This window comes from Parambassis ranga, chromosome 12, assembly GCF_900634625.1.
Source record: "Parambassis ranga chromosome 12, fParRan2.1, whole genome shotgun sequence".
NCBI lineage: Eukaryota > Metazoa > Chordata > Actinopteri > Ambassidae > Parambassis > Parambassis ranga.
Window position 1 is genome coordinate 13,878,162 of NC_041032.1, and position 25,663 is coordinate 13,903,824.

General features: G+C 42.4%; 3 protein-coding genes across 10 annotated transcripts; 1 reads left to right on the forward strand and 2 right to left on the reverse strand.

Annotated features, from left to right (window-relative positions):
• Window positions 1-2,175: 2,175 nt before the first annotated feature.
• Window positions 2,176-5,460, forward strand: arid6 (AT-rich interaction domain 6). Of its 2 annotated transcripts, none has more exons than XM_028418022.1 (6): window positions 2,176-2,359; window positions 2,833-2,989; window positions 3,242-3,294; window positions 3,425-3,522; window positions 3,613-3,754; window positions 3,941-5,460. In XM_028418022.1, exons 1-6 carry the CDS (start codon window positions 2,348-2,350, stop codon window positions 5,261-5,263), a joined length of 1,785 nt encoding a protein of 594 aa, XP_028273823.1. In that variant the 5' UTR covers window positions 2,176-2,347; the 3' UTR covers window positions 5,264-5,460. The 2 variants fall into 2 exon arrangements, with proteins under 2 accessions (XP_028273823.1, XP_028273824.1); XM_028418023.1 differs by lacking the exon at window positions 2,176-2,359 and adding an exon at window positions 2,671-2,738.
• Window positions 5,461-5,969: 509 nt separating this feature from the next.
• Window positions 5,970-15,860, reverse strand: LOC114443267 (rhotekin-like). Its single transcript, XM_028417143.1, has 14 exons — window positions 15,768-15,860; window positions 15,220-15,325; window positions 14,276-14,475; window positions 14,057-14,103; window positions 13,928-13,981; window positions 13,596-13,713; window positions 13,290-13,520; window positions 13,110-13,204; window positions 12,934-13,040; window positions 12,731-12,859; window positions 11,885-12,047; window positions 10,384-10,482; window positions 8,792-8,879; window positions 5,970-6,220 (listed from the first exon to the last, which is right to left on the reverse strand). Coding segments are annotated over exons 1-14 (1,446 nt in total). The 5' UTR covers window positions 15,770-15,860; the 3' UTR covers window positions 5,970-6,213.
• LOC114443266 (transcription factor TFIIIB component B'' homolog) lies at window positions 15,515-25,593 on the reverse strand. Of its 7 annotated transcripts, none has more exons than XM_028417142.1 (28): window positions 25,491-25,593; window positions 24,642-24,844; window positions 23,936-24,569; window positions 23,740-23,843; window positions 23,587-23,652; window positions 23,270-23,419; window positions 23,053-23,186; window positions 22,869-22,963; window positions 22,714-22,768; window positions 22,493-22,627; window positions 22,201-22,404; window positions 22,067-22,130; window positions 21,823-21,988; window positions 21,622-21,713; window positions 21,224-21,548; window positions 20,911-21,045; window positions 20,657-20,693; window positions 20,458-20,571; window positions 18,074-20,381; window positions 17,847-17,992; window positions 17,574-17,756; window positions 17,335-17,488; window positions 17,165-17,255; window positions 17,055-17,088; window positions 16,874-16,978; window positions 16,533-16,797; window positions 16,169-16,418; window positions 15,515-16,088 (listed from the first exon to the last, which is right to left on the reverse strand). In XM_028417142.1, the coding sequence occupies exons 2-28, from the start codon at window positions 24,836-24,838 to the stop codon at window positions 15,978-15,980; spliced, it is 6,354 nt and encodes a 2,117-aa protein (XP_028272943.1). In that variant the 5' UTR covers window positions 24,839-24,844; window positions 25,491-25,593; the 3' UTR covers window positions 15,515-15,977. The 7 variants fall into 7 exon arrangements, with proteins under 7 accessions (XP_028272943.1, XP_028272942.1, XP_028272940.1 ...); XM_028417141.1 differs by having other exon boundaries at window positions 16,874-16,975; window positions 17,165-17,252; window positions 21,796-21,988; XM_028417139.1 differs by having other exon boundaries at window positions 17,165-17,252; window positions 21,796-21,988.
• Between the last annotated feature and the right edge of the window lie 70 nt (window positions 25,594-25,663).

Below are 25,663 nucleotides of genomic sequence, written 5' to 3' on the forward strand. Positions count from 1 at the left end.
CACAGAAAGATTGTTTTTATTAGAAATTCCTTCTTAATCACGACGGACCTTCTGATTTCTAGGCGCAAATGACGTCTTTTTTTGAGTGCATATTAATTTATATATGTTAACTAACTACTTTGCTGGGCATCAAAGAAACTGAACTTTATTGATTCTTTGGGAACTGGGAGGTTACTACAGTAGCTGTGTCTATTTTTATCTTCCCTCAAGGTCAAATGATCCAAAAGCATACTGTCTCCTTTCACTGCTATGCAGACGACACACAGATATACCTTTATGAAACCTGGTGACCCCCAGAAGTCTCACTGTTGCCAAAGACTGCTGGATGTCTCAAAATGTTGTACAACTCAACTAAAGAACCATGAAAAAACAAACAAACAAACAAACACCTGTTATTCTTGGTCTTCTGTCCATCTACCAAAAATCCAAATCCACAAACTTCTGAGTAATCGCCCTCAGCTTTGAAGCAAGCATCATAAATGTGTATTGGTTGATTTTGTAATACAAATAGTGTAAGTCATATAACAACACATCCTCGCATGATGAAAGATGGGTTCCCTCCCAAAGTAGCACATGATGATTTTGGCAAAGGTAAAAACCAAAACAATGTCTGACTGGTTGAACAAAGATCACACTGACAAGCACAATATTTTTACACAATATTTACAACAGCCTTGTGGTTATGTTGTTGTCGTCTATCTCTCCTTGACGTGAAGATTCCTCACATAATGACAGGAGGGCACATAGCTATGTAAAGTCTCATCATTCTTCCCCAAAAGCTGAACGGTGTGAATTTCAGTTTCCTTTTTACTCACAGGTTTCAGTTAAAACACATATTTATAACACTGAACAGCAGCTACCATGGTATCCAGCCCTTCTCCCAAACAACACAGAGGACTAGCAAATATTGATGCTGAAGGACTTAAATATCAATCTGACATGACATTTTCCTGGTGATGGGGCCAATAGATGGATTAAAATACCTTAGAAAAGACTTTACAACACAGAAATCAAAGCTGATTCACAGAGGATTAAAATGACTTTCACTTATGTATCACTCTTGCAGTCATTATTTCTATATTTGTAGTCTTGTCAGTTCATTGCAGTGCAAATACTGTTTTGATAAGCACACTGCCACACCCAGAGGATTCTCATGAGCTGAACTCTGCTCTAAGTCTGGCAGGGACTCATCGCAGACAGATGTCATTATGCTATAAAAACACACTACCACATCCAAGAATGGATTCCTAAGTAGACAAAGCCCGAAATCTTTCAACAACAATCATACTTGAGGTTTCATGCATTTTTGTTTGTATTAAAGCTCCACCCGTATATTCACAGTTTCCCTCACATAACTGGGAAAGTAAACCTGATCATCTGTGTTTTTTTGAGTAATCATCCAAAAACAAGTCTGAATTGTTTGTAGCATTTAGCACTTAATAGAAAATTGAATGTCAGAATGGTCTGAGAAAATGAAATCAACAGCCTTTGTGCTCTGGTGTCATCCTGGAATGTGGATTTGAACCTGCCCTACAAACTTCCTGGAGATGATGAAGGAGATCAGTGGGTTGCCATTTTCACAATGATGGTGGCGCTGATACAGAGGTCAAAGCTGCACATTTCTACACGGAAAGGATCAATACGGCTCCACAATCACTGGAATACATCTCCTGCTTATACAATCACCCTGAGGTGCTTTTTTTTTATCATTTTAATCTCACGTTCCTCTTTAAGGAGAGAACAACTAAACAGCTACTGAATGAACCGTTTAACCAAGTCTGGCAACACTGAAGACAAACCGATTTTACACTTAGCAGGATGCAGAAAGCAGCAGGATCATTTAGAAACATGCTGCTCTTTGTTGTAATGTATTGTGATATTATGATGAACAGTAATGGATGTGCATTAACGGTGCATTGTTTTCACAAATATTACAATAAACAAATAATAAATCAGCATGTAAACACGTCTACAATATGATCAATATGATTGGCACTCATTTTCACTTTAATGTGCCAATTTGGAAGGCGTGTGCCCGTGTTTTTTTTTTTTTTTTTTCTTTTTGACAGCGCATGTTTTAAGATCAAGTCGAACCTGTCTGACGATAGAAATCTCAGCAGGAAGTTAAAAAAAAAAAAACACCCCCTCTGTTCGTTTCTCACATTGTCACACAGCAGACACTGGGGACAGAGGCGGCACAACGTTTATAACCTGTGGCAGTGATTTCACTCATTCTTACCCCTATTTTTATTGTTGTATTTTATTTATTATTATTATTTTGCTGGAAGGATTAGGAACCTGTGCGCTGATCTGTGATCTTCAGGGCATCCATCTTTTTATTCTGTCAATGGAAACACAGGTGAGGAGAGACGTTTATGATGCCATTTAATATCTCAGCAAACTAACACTGCTCATTTTTGACTCCTGTTAATATTCTTTTTCACCTATTTTGAACAAAAATATATTGATTAGGGTGATAAAATGTTGCTTTTCTACATACACATGTGCACCCAATCATTAAAGTAAAACAAAACCGCAGAAACTGAGGAATGGACGCGTGCACTGATGCCATTCTGGAGTCTCATATGAATGGTATGTGGCCTGAAAGGCCCGGATTGACTCCACTGTGTACAAATATGATTTGATAAATGGTCGGGATGTGTTTGACAATCATCCGTCAAGGTGATATGACCTCATAACAGAGGGGCCATTGTAGCCAAAGAATCTCAGATCTGAAGGTGTGTTTAACCAACCCCTGCTACATGTTAAACTATAGAGCAGAGTCAGAGTCGTGATTACCTTTAAATATAATGAAAAATCTTCTGTTTTTAGGTGCAGGCAAAAATGGCAGATGGCCAGTTCCAAGAAGAGAGAACCAAGGAGCCGGTGGAGGAGGTGACGGAGGAGCGATTTCTTAAAGATCTCTACCTTTTTATGAAGAAGAGAGACACACCGATCGAGAGGATCCCACATCTGGGCTTCAAACAAAGTAAATATTGCAGCACACTTTCTACAAAAACACAATATTTACCTGTAGTTAACAGTTCGTGTTGTAAGTCTAAATATAACATCTATGTAATCCTATTAATATGCATAACTAAACAGATAAAAAGGGATCTATCGGGATATTTGTCTCCATTTTATTTGGTTGTAAATTGATTATAACATGTAAAAATTGGAATTTTCAAAATTTTAATGATTAAAAATTATTCTATTCTTGCCTATTTTTCCTATTTTTCAGTTGATTTATTTCTGATGTTCAAGACTGTCAGTGAACTGGGTGGCTACCAACAGGTAATTAACCCTTTAAAAAAAAGTTTGCAAAGTTATTATTATAACTTGTAACCTTGTTTATCGTTCACAAGTCTCGATCACACAAATGCTGCATGCGATATTCATAACCAAATATATTCCATCACTTCAGGTGACAGCTCAGCAGTTGTGGAAACAAGTCTACAACACACTGGGAGGAAACCCACGGAGCACGAGCGCGGCCACGTGCACCCGCAGACACTACGAGAAGTGAGTGTGTGTGTCTGTGTGAATCAGGCTGTGAGTGAGTGGTGTGTGTTTGAGAGTTTAATCAGATTCCATTTTTTGTTTTGTGTACAGGCTGCTTCTACCATATGAATGCCACGTGAAAGGCATATTAATCAACGTGGTGCCAGACAATCAGCCAAAGCCCTTCCACTATGACCGAGACGATGGTGGTGGGCAGAGACCAGCCAAACGCAGGCTCCTGTCGATTCACCAGGTGGGTGTTATTTCACATTCAACAGAAAGGAAGGAAGGAAAAGTGTCAAACATGGCCTCCTAATGAGCTTTGACCTTATTTGCAGATTATTTCTCTCTAATTGTTATGATTTTATATATAAAAAGCATCAATTTGAATTTCAAAAACATTCCTGCAGCTCTGATGAATTGCTTCTTTTTCCCGCAGAGCCTGAACGGCCTCCACTCAGACCCACAGGGAGGTTTATACATGCCACCTCCGCTGCTCCACTACCCTCGCTACTATCACCCACAAAGCCACACAGCTCTGCCTCCATACATCCCATTCCCCTCCTCATTGCTGACCCCACACAGCTCTCCTTCCCCCAAGCCTGCGTTCACTTTCCAGCCACCTCCTCTAAACTTAGCAGACAAAGTGAAGGAGCCGCTGCAGCAGCTGCGCTTCCTGGCCGAGCAGTACAAAACCTCCTCCGGACTCGCTGAGCCCCTGAACCTGAGCGTCAAAGCATCCAGCGGGGAGACTGACAGCAACCCCGTCTCATCATTCGGCCCACCGTCATCCAGCAAGAACCCAAAGTTTCTGAACAAACCGTCCACGCTGTACCCCCCACGCCCTGGAGGGACACTGAGGAATGAAGGAACTGACACACAAGCTGATGAGTCCAGTGAAGGAATCGCAGCCTATCAATGTCCTGTGAAAGCACAGGAGGCACAAGTCATCGATGTTGAAGTCCTGTCGGCCTCCAGCAGTCCCAGCTACAGTTCTGCTCCGACGCTCTGCTCGGACAGAGATGTTACCGAAACGACACAAAAGCCTGCCTCTCCAAAAACAGACTATCACTCAGACTCACCGAGGCCGAGCGAGGACAGAGCAGCGAGTCCAGAAGTTCCTCAGTTCCTCAGTCAGCTGCTGCCAAACCTCCCCACAGAGAGGGATGGCAAGATGGAAATTGAGATACCGCTGTCGGTGTTTCAAAGGTGGCTTGAGCTGTGCAAGTCGTCAGCCATGACGCAAGAAGTGAAGGAGCCTCCTCTTTCTGCTCAGGAGGAGCAAAGAAACTGGTCCATGTTAGACGTCCTCCCCTCCCACTTGATGAATCCCCAACACCAGTCCTCAGCACAGGATCTCAGGCTGAGGCAGAAGGTTCCGAGCCCGACATCTCAGATGAGCAGGAGCCACCAGAACACAAGCCCCAGCCTTCCCCACAGCTACAAGTCTCTGCCTGCAGGCGGGATCCTGAAAAACACTTCCAGCCAGGACATCTCTGCATTTGACATCAAAACATCACACAGCTCCAAATCTCCAGGTTTCTGGGACCTGTACCAGAATGACACTCAGTCTATCCCCATGGCAATGATGAGTCCTGGTCCTCTCAGGGACGAGCAGGTCTCTACATTCCTCACAGAGGACGCAGTGCAGAGAGCGAAGCCCTCAGCCGTGATGATGATGAACTCCAGCTCTGGCTCTCTGCTGCACCTCACACACGAGGAGGTGCTAAAGCTGAAGAAAATCATCTCCAGCTCGTTGTAAAGATCAGACATTTACCCACCAACACCGCGTTAAAGCTCACACTGCGTTATATGACATCACACACTGAACATAACCAACACTGTACAGAAATGTTATTGTATGATAATTAATTATAATAGAGCTCTGTCAGTCACGTGGAACACAAACTTATCAATCACCTCTTGTGTGTAATTTAAAAAGCATGAAGACAAAGATTTTAATAAGTTCCATCTCCGTGACACGAGTCTTATTGTTATTGACACTCACATGACATGTTTAAAAGTCTCAGCCGTGACAACAAGTTGGAAACAACACTCCCATCGTTGCGACTGATTATTGCATGCAAGTTGTTAATTAGCATCACAAAAAGTCAGGTGTTAACTATTATCCTGAGGAGAGGCTTAAGCCAAGAGCAGAGAGAACAAAGCAGAGTGCCACAGAAGCTCATTTAAAAGCATTTAAAAAGCGGAACTGTGTAGTGGTGCTGATGAGAAATCCACCATATACTCCTTTAGCTTTTGTTTTGTTTTGGTTTGGTTTTTTTAAAATCAAGAATTATAAATTAATAAATGTATTTTTAAGTGTGGAAATGCCTTCATTGATTTCATATTTTTCTTGTTCTTGCACTTTTCACATGCAAACAAACGGAAAACAGATGTGTCACTTCTGGTCTGTCAGATTTCAGTTTGAATGTTGGATAAATGTGAATGAATATCAATAACAGGTCCGTGAAATATGTATTTATTTCGACACAACAGTCAAAAAATACAGGACACCGGGCTCGTGTTTTATTTACTAATAACGCTGGTCAGAACAAAAGTTCAAATTCATGCTGGACAGGAGAAAACAGTGAGTACAGTACAGTGCGGCGTTCTCTGCAGACATGCGTACGTGTTTCATTGAGCAGGAATTCTAACCACAAATGAATAAAAACAGGTTCTCACTTCTCCAGATTAACCACCACAAGGTCATCAATAACTGTAAAAACAAACAAAAAACAACTAGTTTAAAGTTAAAGTAAACATCGTGCTTTAATCAAATATCCATTTATCTTCTCGTTTTCTAATGAACTGTTAAATCAAGTCTAAGGCAAGTTAATCGAAGTGGAAACTGTTTCTTTCCACACACCCTATTTGACATTCCAGTCTGAAACACAAAAAAAGCATCACACCTTCCTGACAGATGAAACTATTCATGCAAGCGTCTGTTAAAACCACAGCTCTTATCTAGCTAGAGGCTGGTATGAGGACATTGTTCAACATAATATAGTGAGAAACGTGTGCCTCCACCCAGGAGGAAATGTGTTCTTCAATTTCAGATGTGTCTCGTTTGCACTGGCCTTACTTCATTATCATTAATAATACTAATACTAATAATAAAGGTAGGGTAGGAGATTTTGAAAACTTGGTGAGAGTCAGCCAGATTTGGAAAGTAAACACACGCCCCTTTCTCTCGGAGCTCCCCCCGAAGCCACGCCTCCCAATCACATGGACGCGCATTACCTGAAGACGAGCTGCGGTCTGCGACTTCGCCCATCATGCACGTACCTCTCTGGTGCGCGCAGAGCAGGAAGAGAGTGACAACCAGCCAATACTCCGCGCAGGGTCCACCCGGAGGATTGGCTGATGTTTTTAGGGTTTTATAGCTTCCACAGATGATTCATATTCTTCATTTTAATGTGAAACTGCCGAACTTATCGGTTGCTATCGGACTGTAAAGAGAAGTTACACTAATTTAACAAAAATGGCATCAGAAAGAAATCTCCTACCCTACCTTTAATAGGATAGTCATATTAAAGCTACAGTGCAGAACTTTTGTCTCCCCCTTCTGGCAGTGTGGCCACACAAAAACACTTTATTTGTGTGTAAGAAGGTTACAGGTCTCTGATGGGTCCTCTTAGCCACTCAGTCCATTGGATAAAAGCTAAGCTAACCTAGCTTGGAACTAAGATAGCTGAATCCCTTCGATCACAGGGTTTCTCAAAATCATGACAGACACTAGGCTAGGTTGCTAACACTAGCTGCCATTTTTATGGCTTCTTCTTGTTGGAGTGCGTAAATATGAGTGAACATGTTACAAGCACTGTGATATCTCCTTCCCCTTTTTTAACTGCTGAACTAAGAAAACCACGTTATATTTGTTGCTAAAAGAAGACGAATCATCACACTGACATCCAAAAATACGCCTCAACGGCTCTCTGATCTGTGCTGCAGTCAGTTCTGTAAAAATAACTTTTATTTGCTCTTTTTCTAACTTCATCTGCTCAATTTGAGTGAAGAAAATGAAGTAAACAAACTGAAAGCTGATGGCACGCAACACACACACAAGCTGCCACAAACCATAGAAGCACAGACTCAGACCGCCTTAACGATTACTTTACTGGACCTTCAACGTTTTAAACACGCTGCTTGAACTTTCTACGCAGATAGCAGAGGTTTTTTTTCTCTTGAAAATCCTCACCACAAACCTGTTCCCCTCCTCTGAACTGGCAAACGTTATCAGTCACCACACACACCAGATGTAAAACTCAGATATAGAGGGAGATTTTTCTGGCTGCTGTTAGGCTTAAACAGCATTGTGTGATATTTCTTGAATGTAACAGGTGGTCATGTTTACGTACAAGTTCTGCACTGTAGCCTCGACCTGACTGTTAAACCGGTGTTAGCACACATAATTCTGTATATGATGTAAAAATCTGACTCACTGGAAAAGAGGTTACACAGAGGTTTCGAAAAGGTTGCACAACGCTAGCATTGTTTAAGTCGCATTGTCGGTTATTCCCTCACATATATCAACTATCAAACTCTGCAGTACAACCTGTTCTCCAAGACACCTCAGGACCAATCTGCTCTTTCTGTGTACACAAACCTTCACACTCCTTGAGCTAAATCTGGGCAGCTTCTGACAGTTGTTTTATGTGTGGACTTAAACTTGTAACTTTATATTTGCTTGTAAGAAGTCAAATAATTACACACACAGCCCACATTCAATAAGGGGACCATTATGTGGTTTTAGTCCAACAGGTACTCGTCTTGTTCTGTCACTGCTGACCTCATCGGGTGCATGACAGGAAAGATATGTCATTGTCTGTTTGTTCCAACGATAGCTGACCAAACAAGTAATACGACCTTAATATGAAAGGTGTTATTAAAGCTTGAGTCACTGCAGATCTGCACAATGAGCCTCTCGCTGTAATTCCAATGCAATTATACCACGATTTCACTCAGCGAGACACTGTGAGATATTTCTGCGAATTAATCTCTCCATCTCTTGTTGTTGACATAGTTTGTCCACATAAGTATTAACATGCGAATACACATTGCAAAATATAGATGGGTGTCTCTAAAGCATGTGGGCAGGAATTTGCTTTTTCACGCCACACCGCCTGTCAGTGTGGGTAGCTGAAATTCAGACTGACGTCTGTGTTCTGTGTCAGCAGCACGTCCTCTCTTAGTGTTGGAGTCATAACAAACAGGTGTTTGTGAGAGCCACTGTGAGCATGAAGAAGATTCTCTCAAGTAAGACAAAAAAATAAACAAGGACGCCTACCTCTCCTTGTAGTATGAAGAAAGCAAATGGCGGATCTCCATAGATAAATCTGGAACCACCGGACCCTCTCTGGGAGAGGAGGGGGTTACTAAAAAAAAAAAAAAAAGAGGAAGGAAAACCTGGTTTTAGTGCAAATCAAACTGTGGAGTCAATCCAATACTTTACCAGTGATGAGGTATAAGTCAAAACCAGTATGTGAAACTGCAACATAGCTGTTACAGAGGCACATTTAAAAACAAAGATGGTGGTAAAACATATTACTATGTACCAAGAGTCTCGCTCCATTGGGAAGGAGCTCAGCCCGGAGTTGAAATGTTTTTACATCTCTCCGTGGTCTTGAACATACCGCCCCTAGCATGCTCAGGACCACAACACAACACTCATGCTGTGAAGTCATCAGACCAGTGAGCCGGTGTTGATAGCTCACTGGTCTTAACTTCAGTAACGTAAAATCTAGCTGTCTTAACAGCTGCTTCTTCTCAACTATCAATCTTAAAAATCCTCATTTGTGATTGGCACCATTCCAAGCTGATAAGATCATGATTATGAGGAACTCAGAGAAACATTTTCGTTTCCTTGAATGTATTATTTTTCCCCCGTTTGTTTGTTTTTTTCTTCCTGCAGCACATTTTCATGATTGGAATGTCGTTTTTAAAAAGAGCATTTTGTAATTCGTACACGCCCACATTTTCTATGAAGTACAGCTATATATGTTTTGAAAGGCTTGACTGAGGTTTTTGTCAGCAGGTGTCGCGGAGATAATGCACCTATTCACGTCATCAGTGTCTGGCTTCTTGTCCCAGGTCATTTTGCTTTAGATTGTTCTATTTACTCAAACCCGTTTGTCGACCTTACGACTCGGCGTCCGACCAACTTTCAGCAGACAAACACAAGACTTTAGTTGCATTTTTACAAAATAAACATATTAAATAGCAGATCCTTTAAGTGATAACAGTCTTATTGATTAAATAATTCATCAATAATAATGGATCACAGCATGCTGTAGATGCGTAAGGGTCAATTAATTGATGCTTTTGATTTCTCTGTCTTTAATGCAGCAATAATGTGCACGCACATGTCATCAAAACAGCAAAAAAAAAAAAATTTGACTTCCTTTTGGCAAAGATGAAAAAAAAAACCACAAACATTCATCACTACACTTTGAGCAACATGCCTTGAAGAAACATGCTGATAAGCAGGTTGTTAGTGCTATGGGCTATGTATATCTTCCATAGACTGTATACAAAGATGGACGACATGACAGCCCCTCAAAACAGAGGCTTTTGCCTCTGTTTTGAGCCCAATTCAATCTGGATATATGATCAATATAGGCCCTGAAGCTGATCTGTGTTTAAATGCTCCTTTAGTCAATGAAACCGCCTCTATAGCACAGACGCTCATTCCAATTTTGCACCACCCATAAGTGAGGTATTCTGGCCCGTCCAGTAGGAGGGCAGAATATTTGTTTGACAGTCTGAGCATTATTCTTCTAAGTAGATTGAATCATACCGATGTATTATTAACAGCTCACTTGTTTGAGGGAAGGAAGAAAATCGGACTGGAAATGCCGTGTGATGCAGGTGTCACTCTACCTATTTCATGGAACAGAGATCCCTGTGACACTGTAATGGATTTTCTGGTTCTCGGCACTTCAATCTTCATGATGTCGTCACAGCACTGTTTCCACTGGCCTGCAACAAACAACAGCAGCAGCAGCGACTCATAAAACAGAAGAATGGCAAAGATGTAGACAGTCAGCTAATGTACTATTATGTTGTCAAATCGTCTTTCAAGCTGGCGACTTTTCAATACCTACCTGACTTATAGAGAGGATGTTGTACCTGTAGTACCACATATCTAGTTAACAAGGTTGCCGACACTTCAAAAGTGAATTCAAAAATCGAAATAATTTTCTGTACTTTCTGTCATAGAACGTCACTAGATAAGTGATCACTGTGTGCCGTGTTGTGTTTTGTTGCACTTTGCAGATCTAATTAGAGCTCTCCAACACAAAAGGATAGATGTAAAGAGAGCTACACAAAAGATGGCTGACAAACACATCCCTGCTCACACCAAGCAGGAAGCATTACATATTTATTTTAGGGTTGCGTAGCAGCCCAAGAGATATAATCCCTCCAGGCTGCTCTTGGGTGTGGATGTCTGGACACTCTCCCTGGGTGCCTGTGCAGCTCGGATGCTCTGAAACTATGATCTTTATCTAAACCTAGCAACATAATCTGCATATATATATATATATATATATATATATATATATATATATATATATATATATATATATATATATATATAGAGAGAGAGAGAGAGAGAGAGAGAGAGAGGTTTGTCATGGGTTAGCAATCTGGAATCCTTTCCCTCACCTGATAAGAAAGAACACCATGTTAATTAATGTTTCCTTACAGTAACCTCAGAGCTTTGATCATCTTCTTAAATGCCACAGAGGTTTGTCATAAATGTGAGTTAATGAGTTTACTTCACATCAGCAGGTATGAGGAAGATTGGCTAGGGTTAGCAGTCTGGAATCCTTTCCCTCACCTGATAAGAAAGAACAGATCACCTGATCTTATTATTGGAGAGAAATATTTCCCCCCCCCTCACTCATCTTTTGTGTGAAACGTCATTAAAAGAATGCCATATTGTGGGTACATTTTGTGCCACGTTACCTTAATACATACACAATACACCAAGCCAGATTCATATCTCCTCAAACCATTTCCAAGTAAAAGTCAGGTTCGGTTCGTTTGTCCTGCTCTTCCACTCCAAAGCCGCCTGCTTGAATGCAGATTGTGTTTATTGTGACAAATGTGTGTGTTTTGATTTTGAGTTAAATCAACATCTATATACAAACAATAACACAATTGGAGGGTTATGCAACATTGGCAAAGCCTCTCTTTGTTTTCCTGTGTTCTAAAGGTGTTGACTCACTTTTGTGCACACCCAGCGCTTGTCTAAACTGACACACAATTTCACAGAAAGAAAACAATGACTTGCAAAACATTGTTTTAACCTAAACCTAAAGTGTAGCTGTTGGTGTTTTTACTACGGCAATGACAATTTGGTTCACGCAGGCCTTACTCATGTTGTAGACATGCTGCCAGAGGGCATCGTTCCAGCGCTGGGTGTCTTCAGGTGAGTGTGTGCTGAGTGTGTGGGTCACATCTCCCCCCTGATCCTGAGTACTGATGTATATGTTCTGGCCGGGGTCAGGACCGCTCTCTGAGAGACAGATGAGGGTATCCTGGCAGAAAAAAATAAGCATTTGTAAAGCCTAACGTCAAATGGCCTTAAAGGTCAGGACAGACAAGTTCGTACAAAGCAAACTGATCGATCATAGACTATCAATCCATCTTTACAACTACAAACAGACCACTAACGCTGCACTTAGCGTCCATTTACATTTGGTCACATTGTGTACAGACATATGTGTTGCTTTTCTATGCTATTTAACAAAGTAAACCTGCTCTAATAAATCCATTTTCCAATTGCAGTAGTGACTGTTAATCCATTTAATATTTTAAATGTTTCATATACTATCAGTCAAATGTATGCTATGCAAACTCTAATGATCATAAGTAATTCAGTAGATTTTTCATTGGTATGGCTTCTGTTCAAGGACCTCCCTGCTCTTTGTGGGTGCAAACTTGGAAAGCCTAAGGCAGGGGGAGCTGCAGTTCTACAGTGAATTTTGTGCTGGTGTTTTTTTAATATAATGTAATTATCGGTACATTTTCTATTTTTTTGTAACACTTCTTGTCTTTCTTTTTTATTAAGATGGTGCAGATTTTTTTCTGTTATTTTTTTAAACCTTCCCTAATTAAATGCAATTCAGACACTGGAAACTGTGACAAAAGGCTTCCATAAAACACTGGCTCAATATAACCCTACATGGATCCATCTCCTCATTCAGTGTTTAGAACCAACCTTTTTAATGGGGATTTTAAGCGAAGGTTTCCCCTCAGACCCACAGTCTTCTTCACTCTGATAGCAGAGAAGAGTTTGTCCCCTGAGGACGCCGTACACATTTTCCCAACCACTGAAATCCTCTTCAAACTGAGTGGAGACAGGAAGTAATGCTGTGACTGGTAATGATAAAACATTGTCATAATGTATGAAATACTCCTTACCTTGACTTTGAGCTGGCCACTTATCACTGGCTGAGTCATGCACAGAGGCTGAGCCACTAAGCGGCAGCACACGTTTCCATACAGAGGCAACCAAAAGGGGCTATCCTCTGGGAAACACGACAAAAAGATTAATTCATTGGTATTCAGGATTAAATTAGGGGAGAGGAGACACTCACCTGTTGTTGCAAGTGTCAAATCATGCGTCTTGAAACCATCCAGGACATGTTCGATTCTGAGTGTTGTGTGAGCCAGCAGGTTATACTTGGGGCCCCTTCAAAAAGAAGACATAGAACGCAGCCAGTCATTTTTATTTCAGTGTTTTCAGTGTGATTCAGAGGTTTGTTGTCAACGCTCACAGTGTAGACAGGTCGGGTGATAACGCCGGTGACGCAAATCCAGGTCCTCCACTGGAAATGGATCCACAAAAAGCTGCAGACTCAAACGCAGCACGGATCTTTTTCCCAGAGGAGCAGCCCACTGAGCCTCCCAGACGGCTCCCCCTCCTGGTTCCTAAAGATCCGAAATCCTCGACCGCGCAGCTGCTGTACAGCTCCAGGCGCAGCAGAAACCCCGGGCCTACCTTGTTGCTGCTCATACACATGCATAGAAACATCTTACAGCACTTTATAGTTCATAACATTTCCGAAGCAGAGGTGACTTACAATATGATGGTATCTTCAAAACAGACGTCAGTTAAAGTCCTGTCCACCATCACCAGGTCAGTGTCCTGGATCTCTGTGCCACAGTGGAGCAGGCAGAACACAGCACAGCGATGCAGCTCTGAAGAAAATACAAAAAGAATTTAAGTGTTCTATTTTGTCTACACCTGCAGTTTAGAATCCAGACACTGAGGATAAAAGGGATGCATTACAAAACATAGTCACCGCCATCAAACTCTTCATGATATCTTTGATTTTTTTTGCTTTTAATCCATAATTAAACAGACGTCCACATCAGTGCAGCCCCTTCCCTTGATCACACTATTCTGTCTCACCTCCTTTGTTTTTGAAGTACTCCGAGTCTTTCCACATGAGGGGGATCCGCAGGTCTACAAAGAGCAACATAAAAAGTCATACATACATATAAACCAGATATGAGTACAAATCTGTGTCAAAATATTTACCTGAAAGTGCTAATACTCCCTTGCATGGAACTAGATCTTCAGACGGCCTGCAGTGAGGAACATGTATCAACCATCCATACATTTTAAAGACAATAAATCAGGTAAATGTTTTCTTTTCTGCCCTCTAGTGGCTGGTAAAGTGCATGTCAAAGCCTGCATCCCTCCTGCTGATGTGTTATCTATCAATTAACTCCTGTGTATCTTTGCACTCTATCTGACCTGCGTCCGGCTCTCTGCAGGATCTGCGCTCTCCTCATCTTCTGCAGCTGGCTGAGTAGGGCCAGAATCCGAGCGTTGCAGGTGAGCAGGCTCTTGGAGGCCTCCAGGGCCTGCTCTCTCTGGGAACAAGCTGCCAGTAGCTTACTGGCCCCCTCCCTCATCCGAACTTCCCTCTCAATCTGCTGCAGCACCTCCTCATCCTGAGGTTTATGACAAAAAGAACTCATTTTTCCACACTGCAACAACACATGATTTTATATACCACTACCAGCTTTGTAACTTCTACTATCTACTGGCTGTTTTTTGTCTTTAAACACATTGATCCAGACCTGTTGCATAAGACAGCAGCACCCATGAGGGTGGCAGTGTTAAATTTGTGGATCATTTTAATCCCTGAATGGAGTCCAGCTGTCAGATCTCAGTCAATTGATTTCAGGTAAGTTGGTTAGAGCACAAAGCAGTGACAGCGTTCCTAATGTTGGAATGTAAACAAATCCGTTTTTAAATTCTTAAGAAAAATCCTTAAGATAATCCGCCTCATTTGTTTTCTATACCAGTAATTAGGATTTTTTTTTGTCAGTACCTTCCCCACGACTCACTGAAAGTACAAAACTCCTTCACAATGGACCCTTGTACATTAACTAGTCATACATGAAGGGGTGAACTACAGCTTTATCGATCGGAATGCTGTTGCATAATTCAAGTCATGATTCTTGGCATAAGCCTCACTGGTATGTTTGAATTATTTCTGAATAGAGCTCAGTAGAGTATTAGTAGTAGTATTACATAACCTGTACCTCATGTAACTAAAATGTTCAATTGTTACTTTAACACATATTTTCCATAGTAGTCTGAATTTTAACAAAAAACAAGACAAGATCACACTGTTCATTTGCAACTGCAATATTTACATTAATCTTAATTAATACAATCCTGTCTCTGACCTGGATGTCCTCGCTCATGTTCCCTCTCGGCAGGACCTCCGTTCCTTTCAGGCAGCACAGCACACTGCTAATCTCACAGCTGACCGAAACAGTTTTCACAGCAGACCTGTGGACAGAGTTACTCAACAGAGAGATCAAAACAAGCCTTAAGCCTCCCAACAAGAGGCTGCAGTGTGAGGGATTAGGAGTCCCGAACATTGCAGCCTTTTATTTACATGCACCGATGTTGTCTTTCCATGGGATACTACGAAACATATAGAAATAGAAAAAAGAAAGAATACATTTTCTTCAGATGTTTAAGAACTCCATGGTATTTATTCAAGTACCAAATGTAATGGTCTGAATTCTGGGTAACTGTACAAGGTGTTTGTCAGATCTACACTATATACACAACAATGAAATGCTTACACTCGCTATACTCAACTACTTCTGCGTTTAACTAAATTCATCTGACATCATTTCAACTTTAAATAAACATATCCAAAAGACAATAGAAAAGATAATAAAACATTAATACACTGAAACAAAATCTATCGTACGGTATTTACATTTTCACAGCTGCATAATGAAGAGTGTCGAAGCTTGAAACGACTGCTGCCTCCTCTTCAGTCAAACTGGTGATTTGCTTTCTTTATCCACAGGTACAGGGCTTCAGTATTTATAATTTGAAAGAAAGTTTAAAAAAAACTGAACTGTACACATTCAAAGTGCTTGTGAAGGTGACGATGTAAAAAAAAAAAAAGAAAAAAAAAAGGCTTTTATCCCTCTTCCACATCTGTAAAAATGTCAGTTAAAAAGTACTGAGACACATTGGTGGGCTCCTCCTCTTCATCCACAACGCTGTGCTCCACAAAGTCAGAAACAGAAGCCTGCGACAAGAAGAAAAAGTTCAGTCACCTCCACGTGTGAAGATTTTATAGAATTAAGACGAGTACATCTACTTCTTTACCTGAGAAGTGCTCGGAGTCGGATCAGAGAAGCTGAGTTCCAGGTTTCTTTGTGATGTTGTGGATGCAGACTGGGCTCCCTTCTTTGGAGGTTGTGTTGGAGCGACAGTTTGCGATACAGAAGCTGCAAGTTGTGGTGCCTTTTTGGTTTTTACCTTCAATCCTTTGGATGCTGCTTTAACAGGCAAAGGGCTGCTTGATGGGGCAGTTTTGTTTATCTCAGAGTGTTTGGAAGGGACGTCTTTAGGTTTCCTGTCAGGTATTTGAAAATAAAAGAAGACATTTATCATCATTGTTATTAGATGTAAAAATGGATCAGCTGATCTCATCTCATCCGGATTTGCTTTCACTACTTCCCGCCCTCACCTTTTCCGACCACTTGTCCTGATACTCTGTGTAGTTTTTGCTGCTGCACTGCTGTCAGAGTCTTTACCACCTGCAACGGTCTCCTGAGCCACATGAGGACCATCAGGATGTTCTGAGTCCTGGGTGGAGTCTGTTTGGGTGGAGTCTGTTTGGGTGGAGTCTGTTTGGGTGGAGTCTGTTTGGGTGGAGTCTGTTTCCTCAGCAGCGGGGGGCTTTCTGGTTTGCTTCGTCCGTGCAGTTGTAGTTAAAGCCTGCAGTTTGGCTGCTTAAAGGAAGGAATGGTTCAAAATAAAAATGTATTCAGCTTTTTAGGAAGTTCTTGTGTTGAGATCTTTGTATACCTTGTCTCCCTGTGCCTGTTATCTTCTGCTTTATTGGGGGTATTTCAGTCTTATTATTGCCTTCAGTCTCTGCAGATTTTGGTGGCTCTACTGTAGCACTTCCTGCTCCATTAAGACACAAAAATCTCAATTCAAGATCACCTATTAGCTTAAAATGACAGAAAAATGTCATCACTCTTACCACATGGATCCACTGTGACCTCTGCAGGAGAACCCTGGTGAGTGAGACAAAAAAATGTAAGATGTTTTAACTCAGCACAGCAACAAATGGTTCTGTGCAACTGTACTCACTGGGTCTGGTCCTGTCATGTCATTCTTTACTGTGTGCATGGGCACAGGGACACAAGACAGAGAAGCATCTCCCGCTGCTCTGGAAACACTGCTGAGGAGTGAAGAAGGTGCCAAAATCACCAAACACTGAATGAACAACAATGGCTGGTTGATAACCTGCAGACACAAACCTCTGTGGGGTAACTGATGTATCTGTTACAGGTAAATAAGAGAGGTGCTCAGCTGTGCTGTCCATCATCTCCTCTGACGAGGAGACCGGGATCTCAGTCAGAGAGAGGATGAAGAAGGGTTCATCTGGATCTGTAGGCACCTGCTCGGGCAGCACTGACAAGGTCGAAGGTTTCAGACACACACAAAAGAAATGCACTGTGCAATCAATACGATCAATGAGACACAGGGACTGACTTACTGTCTGTAAATATTCCTGGGAAACTTTGGATGGATTCTGTGAGTGGGCAGTCATGTTGACTTTGAGGTTTGATAACCTCTGCCACATTTAAAGAGGGATCTTGGTTAGTAGCTTCCTCTGCTGGTCCCTGGATGGCTGGTTTTAGATCAGGGACAGGTTTGTCATCAACAGGAGTGTCCATGTCTGCAGGAATAAAGAAGCATTTGTGTCATCCACCAGGTAACAGAGAAAGGGGGTGATGACCTCAGCAACTTTTAAAAAAAGGCAGCAAACCTGATTCTGCTGGTGCTGTGCTTTGAGTGGGTTTCAGAGGACGACTCTTGCCTCCCAAGTTGGGTTTAGGTTTAATAAACCTGCCTCTGCAAGCTCCTTTTGAGGTCTTGGGAGAGTCTGTGATCTCTGAACGGGCATCATCAGCGCTGTGAGTGTAGGGAAAAAACAACATTACTCAAAATTCATTCACGTCAGGGCAGAGTGTTAACATGGGACCTCTGTTCTACCTTTGGGCAGATGAGTCTTTCTCAGAACAGACAGAGATGGCAGCAGCAGTCACTACAGACTTTATTTTTGAAGACTGGACATCTGGATGACCTGAAGGTTGGTTGTTTGAATTTGTGGACTCTCTGGAATCTGCTTGTGAAGCAGGACTTGCTTTCACTGGACTTCTGAGAACTTGTGAGGTGAGTTCATCACTCAATGTGAGCTTCACATCAGTTTGTGCACTGTCCTCAGGCTGATGTTTTGACGTGGTTCTGATATCATGTGGTTTTGTCAGTGCGGTTCTAGTGGACCTTATATTGGGTTTGACTTTAGGTAACCGTCGCCTTCTTTGAGGTAGAGTTGGATCTGAACCCTCTGAGCTTGAGACGACTCCACACTCAACATCTGTGTTTTCCTCACTGGTTGAAGGTAACTCAGATGTGTACGGCAGTGTTGGAACTGCCAGAGGAACAGGAACAGGACCAGTCCTTTTAATCTGGCTCGGTTTTTCTGGAGGAGTTTGTTTTTTGTCTCTCTCTGCTTTTGCACTGTTAGTGGATTCAGGCGTGGAGGCTGAGCCACAGGACTGAGGTGAGCAGGGCTTGGTTTTTGAGTCTTTTACTACAAGCTCCTCCTTTTTGGTAACCCTCTTTGAACCGGACTCAAACTGGTCTTCGGGGACGTTCTGGTCACTCTTATCCGATACTGGCTGATCAACACATTCAACATGTGTCTTTTTCTCCTGATTTGTTGAAATTTCCTCCTCCACCTTCGCTTGTTGGGGGTTTTGGGGGTCTGGAGTTGAGTCTTTTGTGGTTTGAGGTTTTGACCTCACAGTTCTTGATGTTTGTTGTAGATTTGGTTTGGGTTTCATTTTTTGTGCTCGACCCCTCCTCACCTGAGACACAAATGAAACTTCTCCTTCTTGACTTAAAGGTAACTCTTCTACAGGTGTGACTAATGCAGCAACAGGACTACTGTTTTCCTGGACAGGGGCCGAGTCCACATTTGACTCAGCTTGTGATTCTGTAGCTGCAGAGTCAGTTGTCACCATGTTCTTGCAACTACTCTCAGATGCTCCAGCAAACTGGACTTCAGGGAAGTTCTGGTTTTCTGAGGTGCCGTGAACTGATGCTGCATCTGCATCAACCTCATGAACAGGTCCAACACATGCCGCTTCCTCCTTCAGTACAGAAGGTTCCTCAGCTGGTTTTGAAGCAGCATGTGGTTCATTTTGGTGGATATTGGGGTCTAGAGTTAAGCCTTTCTCTTCAGGCTCCTTTGGTTCACACTCTGCTGTCCTTGATGCCTGTGGTAGGTTTGGTTTGGGTTTAACCTTTTGAAATCTGCTCCTTCTAGACTGGAAACCAGTCGTGACTTCACTTTCCTTCTTTTGATGGATTAGCGGATCTTCTGCAGGTAAGACACATGATGAAGGTTTGTTGCCGCTTTCTTGGAATGGATCTGTGCGAGTCGCATGTTCAAGCTTTAGTACTGCTGACTCAGATGGCGTGGGTATATTAAAACCAGGCTCAACTAATTCAAAGTGAGATTTTTCATCAGTGGGCTCAGCATTTGTGTCTCTGGTTGTCTGTCCCCCTTTGAGTTCAAACTGTGACTCAGAAAAGCAATGACTGTGGATTTCTGAGGAATTCTGAGAATCCAACATGGCAGTACCTTTTTCCACCTGATCAGCAAAGATCTCCTGACTGTCAGTGGGCTCTTCTCTTAGTTTCATTTCAGTGCAAAAAATGTCATCTTTTACCAATGCTGTGTCACAGTCCGGTATCTTGGGGGTTGCTTGTCCAGCAGCACCTTTTTCCACCTGATCAGCAAAGATCTCCTGACTGTCAGTGGGCTCTTCTGTTAGTTTCATTTCAGTGCAAAAAATGGCATCTTTTACCAATGCTGTGTCACAGTCCGGTATCTTGGGGGTTGCTTGTCCAGCAGCTGGTATTGTCTCATGGTCTTGAGAAGGTACAGTGCTTACTGTTGATAGCTCGGGTGCAGGTTTTAGTTGTGCGGCCCTTGAAGATTGACCAATGTTAGGTTTAGGCTTCACCTTAGACATGCGTCCCCTCTTGGCCTGTGGAGAACTTGACTCCACAGCAGGTTTGGGATCACAGTCAGTCTCCTGCTCACTGGTTTTAATGTTGTCTCTGCTTTCTGATATGCGGCCTTGCAGCTCCACAGCAGCAACACACTCTGATGTATGTGTGACATCCTGATCTGCCGCCACAGGAGGAGGGGTACTTTCCTCTTGTGCAGCAGATTTTGATGAAATCCCATCTTCCAGCTGGCTGGTTTCATTCACACCCCATTGTATCCCTGCAATCAACCAGAATGGCACATTTTAGTGTTGCTGTATTCAATTACAAACAGCTGAAATTATTGTATCCCTAACCTGTTATGTGATCTTGCATTGCCATCTGGTTCTCTGCTGACTGAGAGAGGTGAGCCAGGTTGCCGATGGTCAAAAGGGTCCGAGCAGCCTCATTGTAGCTCTCATCCTCAGATACTGAAACAAGAAAACAAACTGTTTCAAATGCAACGAACACACATGCAATCTAACAGAAACTGCCCAGAATAACTCTTCAACATACCTTCAGTGTGTTCTGAAGAAAGTAAGTCTATAACATCCTGCAAGGGAAACACACACATCATCAAAAACTGAGCTATACGTTTGCGTCTTTGTCTAGAGGATTGCTCTAATTTCATCTGGCTCAGATAAAAGACGGCAACCATTGTTCAAACTCAATACAAGAGGATAATGTTGATCAACGGTGACCTGTAAGAGTAATTATATTAACAGATGTGACAGGGGATTTATTTCACATTTCAAGTATAGATCACTTACAACTAGAAGGTCCAACTGATGTTCGCATGGGTCAGCTGTGCCTGTCTCACACTGTGCCTGCTCACAAGTGGAATCAGGGCACAGTGCATCTTGGGAAATGCCCAACACATCAGGCATACTGGCCAAGATATCAAGCTAAGTGTGGAATGGGAGGGAGATGAGGGAGTGGAGGGTTTAAAATGTGGAAAGAATAAAAAAAACATACACAACAAAAACAAATGTAGAACTCAAACTAAATGTGGGATAAAAATGAATGAGACAATGAATGGTGTGTATTTGTCAAGTACATATGACATAACATAATAACTCGTACCTCCACCACACTGTAATCCACGTCAGACACAGGCTGAGAGGTGTGCAGGCTGGCAGGCCCAAACAAAGTACTGTCAGAGCTACATGCATACTGCTGCTCTTCCCCATCACTGGATTCTGACTGAGACGCCCTCAGCGTGACTAGCTTGGGCTTTTTGGAGACTGGGGCTGGTTGCTGTTTGGACGTTCCTCCTCTCTTGGCTGTGCATTTGGGTTTAGGTTTGGCTTCGGAACCCGAGGCAGAAGTGGAATCGGATGCAGAGGCAGATGCGTCTTCCTTTGCGGGGTAAGTCAATGAATTGGTGGGTTTGGGCACTCTACCATACCTAAAGCGAGATATTTACAAATATGAATATGAATGTTTCTGAGCTTTTAGTAAGATACTATTTTTTTTTTTACCTGGTTGGTTTTGGAGGTTTAACAGTGGCGTCCTCTTCCTCTTCCTCATCATCATCACTGACTGACTTCTTTTGTGTGGCATCTTCATTTTCCTAAAAGGTCAGCATCATTTTCAGTGATGCAAAACACAATGTGACAGAGGATCTGACAATCCAAATGAAAATGTGCAATAACCCGTTCTTTGGAAGCTCCATCACCCACACTCTCCTCCTTGTTATCAGCATCCTGGGCCTTGGCGGCCGGTGCAGTCTTTTTACCCCATTTCCGGCCCAGGGGCACCAGTGGCTTTGGTGCTCTGCCTCGTGAGAGCTTAGCTGGCTTGATTACAGCATCCTTGGCTGTAGTCTCATTCTGAGTCTTTTCAGACCTGAATGGGCACAAAAGAGCGTTGATGCCAAAGCCATTATCTTAAATTTTCAATATTTGTTTTCATAAATTGTATTACATGTCTGGATCAGTGTGGTCCGCAGGAAGGACTGCATCACTGTCTTCAGGTATGCTAGCCTCACCTGAAAATATAAGAAGTTAAAATGAAATCCTGCTCATTTTGGTCCTTGCTTTTTCTTTAAGCTCCTGTACCTTGATCATTGCCCGTTTCACTCGTTTTTTTCTTCTTTTCATTTGGTTCCTTGGTCAAAGCCTCATTTTTATCCTTTCTCTTGCGTTTTTTCTTCGGTGCAGCTGCAGGGTCTTCTTCCTCCTTCTCACCTTTCTTCTCTAAGTCAGGAGCTTGATTTTCATCTTCATCGTCTTCCTCCTCCACATCACTCAGCTTCTTTTTGCCTGTAGCAGGAGAACAAAGACAAACTTGGCAATAATGTACAACTCATCTTGCATTAAACAAGAAAGTGAAGCATGAAGACACGGCTACCTTTGGCCTTCCTTTGGCGTTTCTTGGTGGAGTTCTTGTCTGTGAGGGACTTGAGTTTTTTCCTGTTTTTCTGAACTTCCAAAATTTTTTCCAGGAGCTTTGAAAAGAACTCGATGTCCAATTTGCGCCTCTCTCCTAACCAAAATAAATAAATAATAAATTCACCAGTAACTATATCATCAATCTAAAACACGAACATAACAAACCTAATGCAAACTCACTGAAAGCTTTGTCAATCCTCCAGGTATTCTCTCTCTCTTCTTTTTTGAACTTGTTCTAAAAAATTTTAAATCAATGCAGTCAGCTTTGTGTTTAGTGTACCAAGTAAATCACTGGGCTGCTTTGTCATTACCGTACAGCTGCACCTATCACTGACCTTTATCTCCGATCGAGCTCTGTGTGGAAAGAGCTGACAAATCATGGAGAAGTCTGTCCCCACCATGCTGATTGCCAGGAAGAACATGTCTGTCTCTACCAAAAGAAAAAAGAAAAACCAAATATGAAAATCATCACAGCAAAAAAAAAACTGTAAGAAACAGGTACGTTTCTGTTTGTTTCACCTTCACTGGACCAGGGTTTTGAGTAGGTCCCTTTCCTGAAACTTGAGTACGTTGTGGTGGAACCACGCTCAAAGATGGGGTCTCGATCGTGTGCTGGGTTTGGCCCTTTAGCTCGTTGGACCTCCACTGTTAAGCTGAGACACACAGGTTGAAAGGACGTTATGAATGCAACAAAGTGTTCCATAATCTGAAACCACATCAACAAAACTTCACTGACCTCTCTTCATCAATGATCAGAGAGCCATCTTCTGCTACTTTGACTTGAGGAACCATGAGAGCTTCGTCCTGCTCTTCCTCCTCGTCTTCATTCTCCCGTGTGGCTGCCGTGTTAGGAGGGTCTTCAGGTTCCTGTGCCCGCTCTGGAGACCTTAGGAAATTATAATCAAGTGATTAATAAATGAGCAGTAACTGGAGACTCCTTGTTTAAAATCTGTCAAAGAAAGATTCATGAATCACCTTAAAATGACATCTAGACATATAAAACAAAACAAAAGGAAGCTTATTAAAACAGTATCAATGCTCGGATAAACTTACTCTGCTCTTACTGGTGATGGTGGGACCACAGTCTCGTTTTCCTGTGCAGACTCTTCTAAACTTGACCTGAAAAAGGTACAAATTCATTCTAAAACATCGGACATCGAAGTATTAATTGAGTGACATCAGCTTGACAAAAGAGAAGGTGCTTACGGCATGGGGTTAGACGTTGGAAGGTAATGGATGAGGTCCCTCATGGTCATTTTGGTGGGATCTAAAGTGTACTCCTTTGGACGTCCCTTTGCTTTCTTGCGTTTCTGCAACATCAAATGAAAACACTTCCTAAGTTCAGAATCCCATGTTAATAATAAGTAGCATAAGGCATGCTGACTGATTACTGTGAGCTCACCATTTCTTTCTGCCTCTCCTGTCTGAGCAGCTCTCTGAGCTTCTGGGCCTTTACAAGCCTCTGTAAGTCTGACGGGTCGTTCAGGAGTCTACTCAAGGACATCGCCGACGGTGTCAGTGACACCAAATTTTTCGATGAGACAAGAGTCTTGGCTTTCTCTGATATTTCTATAGCTTCTTTGTCTGGTAGTGAGGGTGGGACTTTATCCGGTGCTCTGGGGAGAATCTGTTTAACCTGACTGCTTGATATATTCTCTAACTGTTTGCTACTTTCTGCTGATTGTTGGGTTTGTTCAACCGAGTCTCCAGCTGGAGTGAGAGCTGAAGCTCCTGAACTCTCAGATGAGGTAGAGTTAGGTTTAGGGTGCATTGTAAGCTGCTTGCTTGCGTCTCCAGAGAGCCTCCGTCGTCTTGGGGACTGGAGTCCCTGTGGGGCTGGTGTGGGACCAGGTTGTCTCGATGTTGTTGGCTTGTCAACATCAGAGCCAGAGGTTTCGAGGTGCTTTTCAGAGACTGCCTTGAGAGGAGACTTTGGCGTCCGTGAGGGGTTAGAAGTGCGGCCAGGGGCCACTTTAGGCTTGATGGAAAACCGCTTCCTTCTCTGGACAGCTGCAGAGGTGTTGTCATTGCCATCCCTGTAGAGTAATAGAAATCGTAAAGTAACATGTCTGTGGCTACTTGTGAACTCTACACCGTTTGTCACTCACCCAGCTAAAGCTTTTTCTGACGGGGTCACATCAGACTTGTTGTCGGTCACAGGTGCTGCATTGATACTCTCACTAGCATCTTTCGGGGTCTCACTGGATTCCTGACTTGCTGACGGGGTTTCCGGAGGTGCTGCTGCTGCCGCTCTCCCTGCTGTGCCCACATTGGGGCGAACACTAAACCTTGATCGGCGAAACATTTTGATCTGGAAAGACAAAGGAAATGAGAGCTACCTCACTGCTGCAACAACCTGACAAATGAAGTACTGTGAATTTGACAAACAGTAAATACATGACCTGCTGTGAGACACTGGCATAGAATAAATATGTACAGATTTTGAAGAACAATAACTTCTAAATAAAAAGCAAAACCAAATCCTACAAACTATTTTCTGTTTAACAGTTAGCCGCTGTCATACTTTGACAATACCCTAATTAGATACAGACACTTCCCTTTAACAACGTGACAAAAATGACAATAAAACACTGCAACAATATGAAAGGAGCTCGTCCAGAATACATATCGTTAAAATAAAGGTTCTATTGAGTTAAGCTCAGCTATGGTTAACTGACAGGACGAGAGACGTTGACAGTCTAGGAGGCGTTTAGCTTGCCCGTAAATCAAAAATTAGAAGAGAAATACCACTGAAAATGTAATAAACTAACACGCATTATTACAACGAGTGCAATTCATGTCAATAATCGCCCCAAAAAAAGTGTTAAAAGCGGGGCTCGAACTCGCATGAGTCTCCGTGAGTTCGCCTGTCCTGTTATTTAACATTGTGAAGCTGAGAAATCAACATTTATGCTTTCATTACATCTGCAAGTATTACTTTGATCATATCGACGTACCACTTTAATTATATGTCCTTTTCTTGGCGAAATAAACGCTCATTTATCGACGAGGAGTGGCAAGTAGCGGACTCCATGCACACACTAATCCGCCATGTTTTTGTATGACGTTTTGTGTCAGAGAAAGGGCTTGTGGGAAATGAAGTCCGACTGCTGCAAAGCGCCGGATGAGG

Excerpts from the sequence above, each read along its gene's own strand:
- LOC114443267 (XM_028417143.1), bottom strand. Across the intron at positions 14,104-14,275 it reads CTGCAGAGAGCCGGACGCAG|GCCGTCTGAAGATCTAGTTC; the intron begins GTCAGATAGAGT and ends TCCTCACTGCAG. Across the intron at positions 13,041-13,109 it reads TTTGACACTTGCAACAACAG|AGGATAGCCCCTTTTGGTTG; the intron begins GTGAGTGTCTCC and ends CGTGTTTCCCAG.
- arid6 (XM_028418022.1), top strand. Across the intron at positions 2,990-3,241 it reads ACATCTGGGCTTCAAACAAA|TTGATTTATTTCTGATGTTC; the intron begins GTAAATATTGCA and ends CCTATTTTTCAG. Across the intron at positions 3,295-3,424 it reads AACTGGGTGGCTACCAACAG|GTGACAGCTCAGCAGTTGTG; the intron begins GTAATTAACCCT and ends CCATCACTTCAG.
- LOC114443266 (XM_028417135.1), bottom strand. The coding sequence starts at position 24,838 with ATGTTTCGCCGATCAAGGTTTAGTGTTCGCCCCAATGTGGGCACAGCA. Across the intron at positions 23,420-23,586 it reads CCATCACCAGTAAGAGCAGA|GTCTCCAGAGCGGGCACAGG; the intron begins GTAAGTTTATCC and ends TAATTTCCTAAG. Across the intron at positions 17,993-18,073 it reads AAAGACTCATCTGCCCAAAG|CGCTGATGATGCCCGTTCAG; the intron begins GTAGAACAGAGG and ends CTACACTCACAG.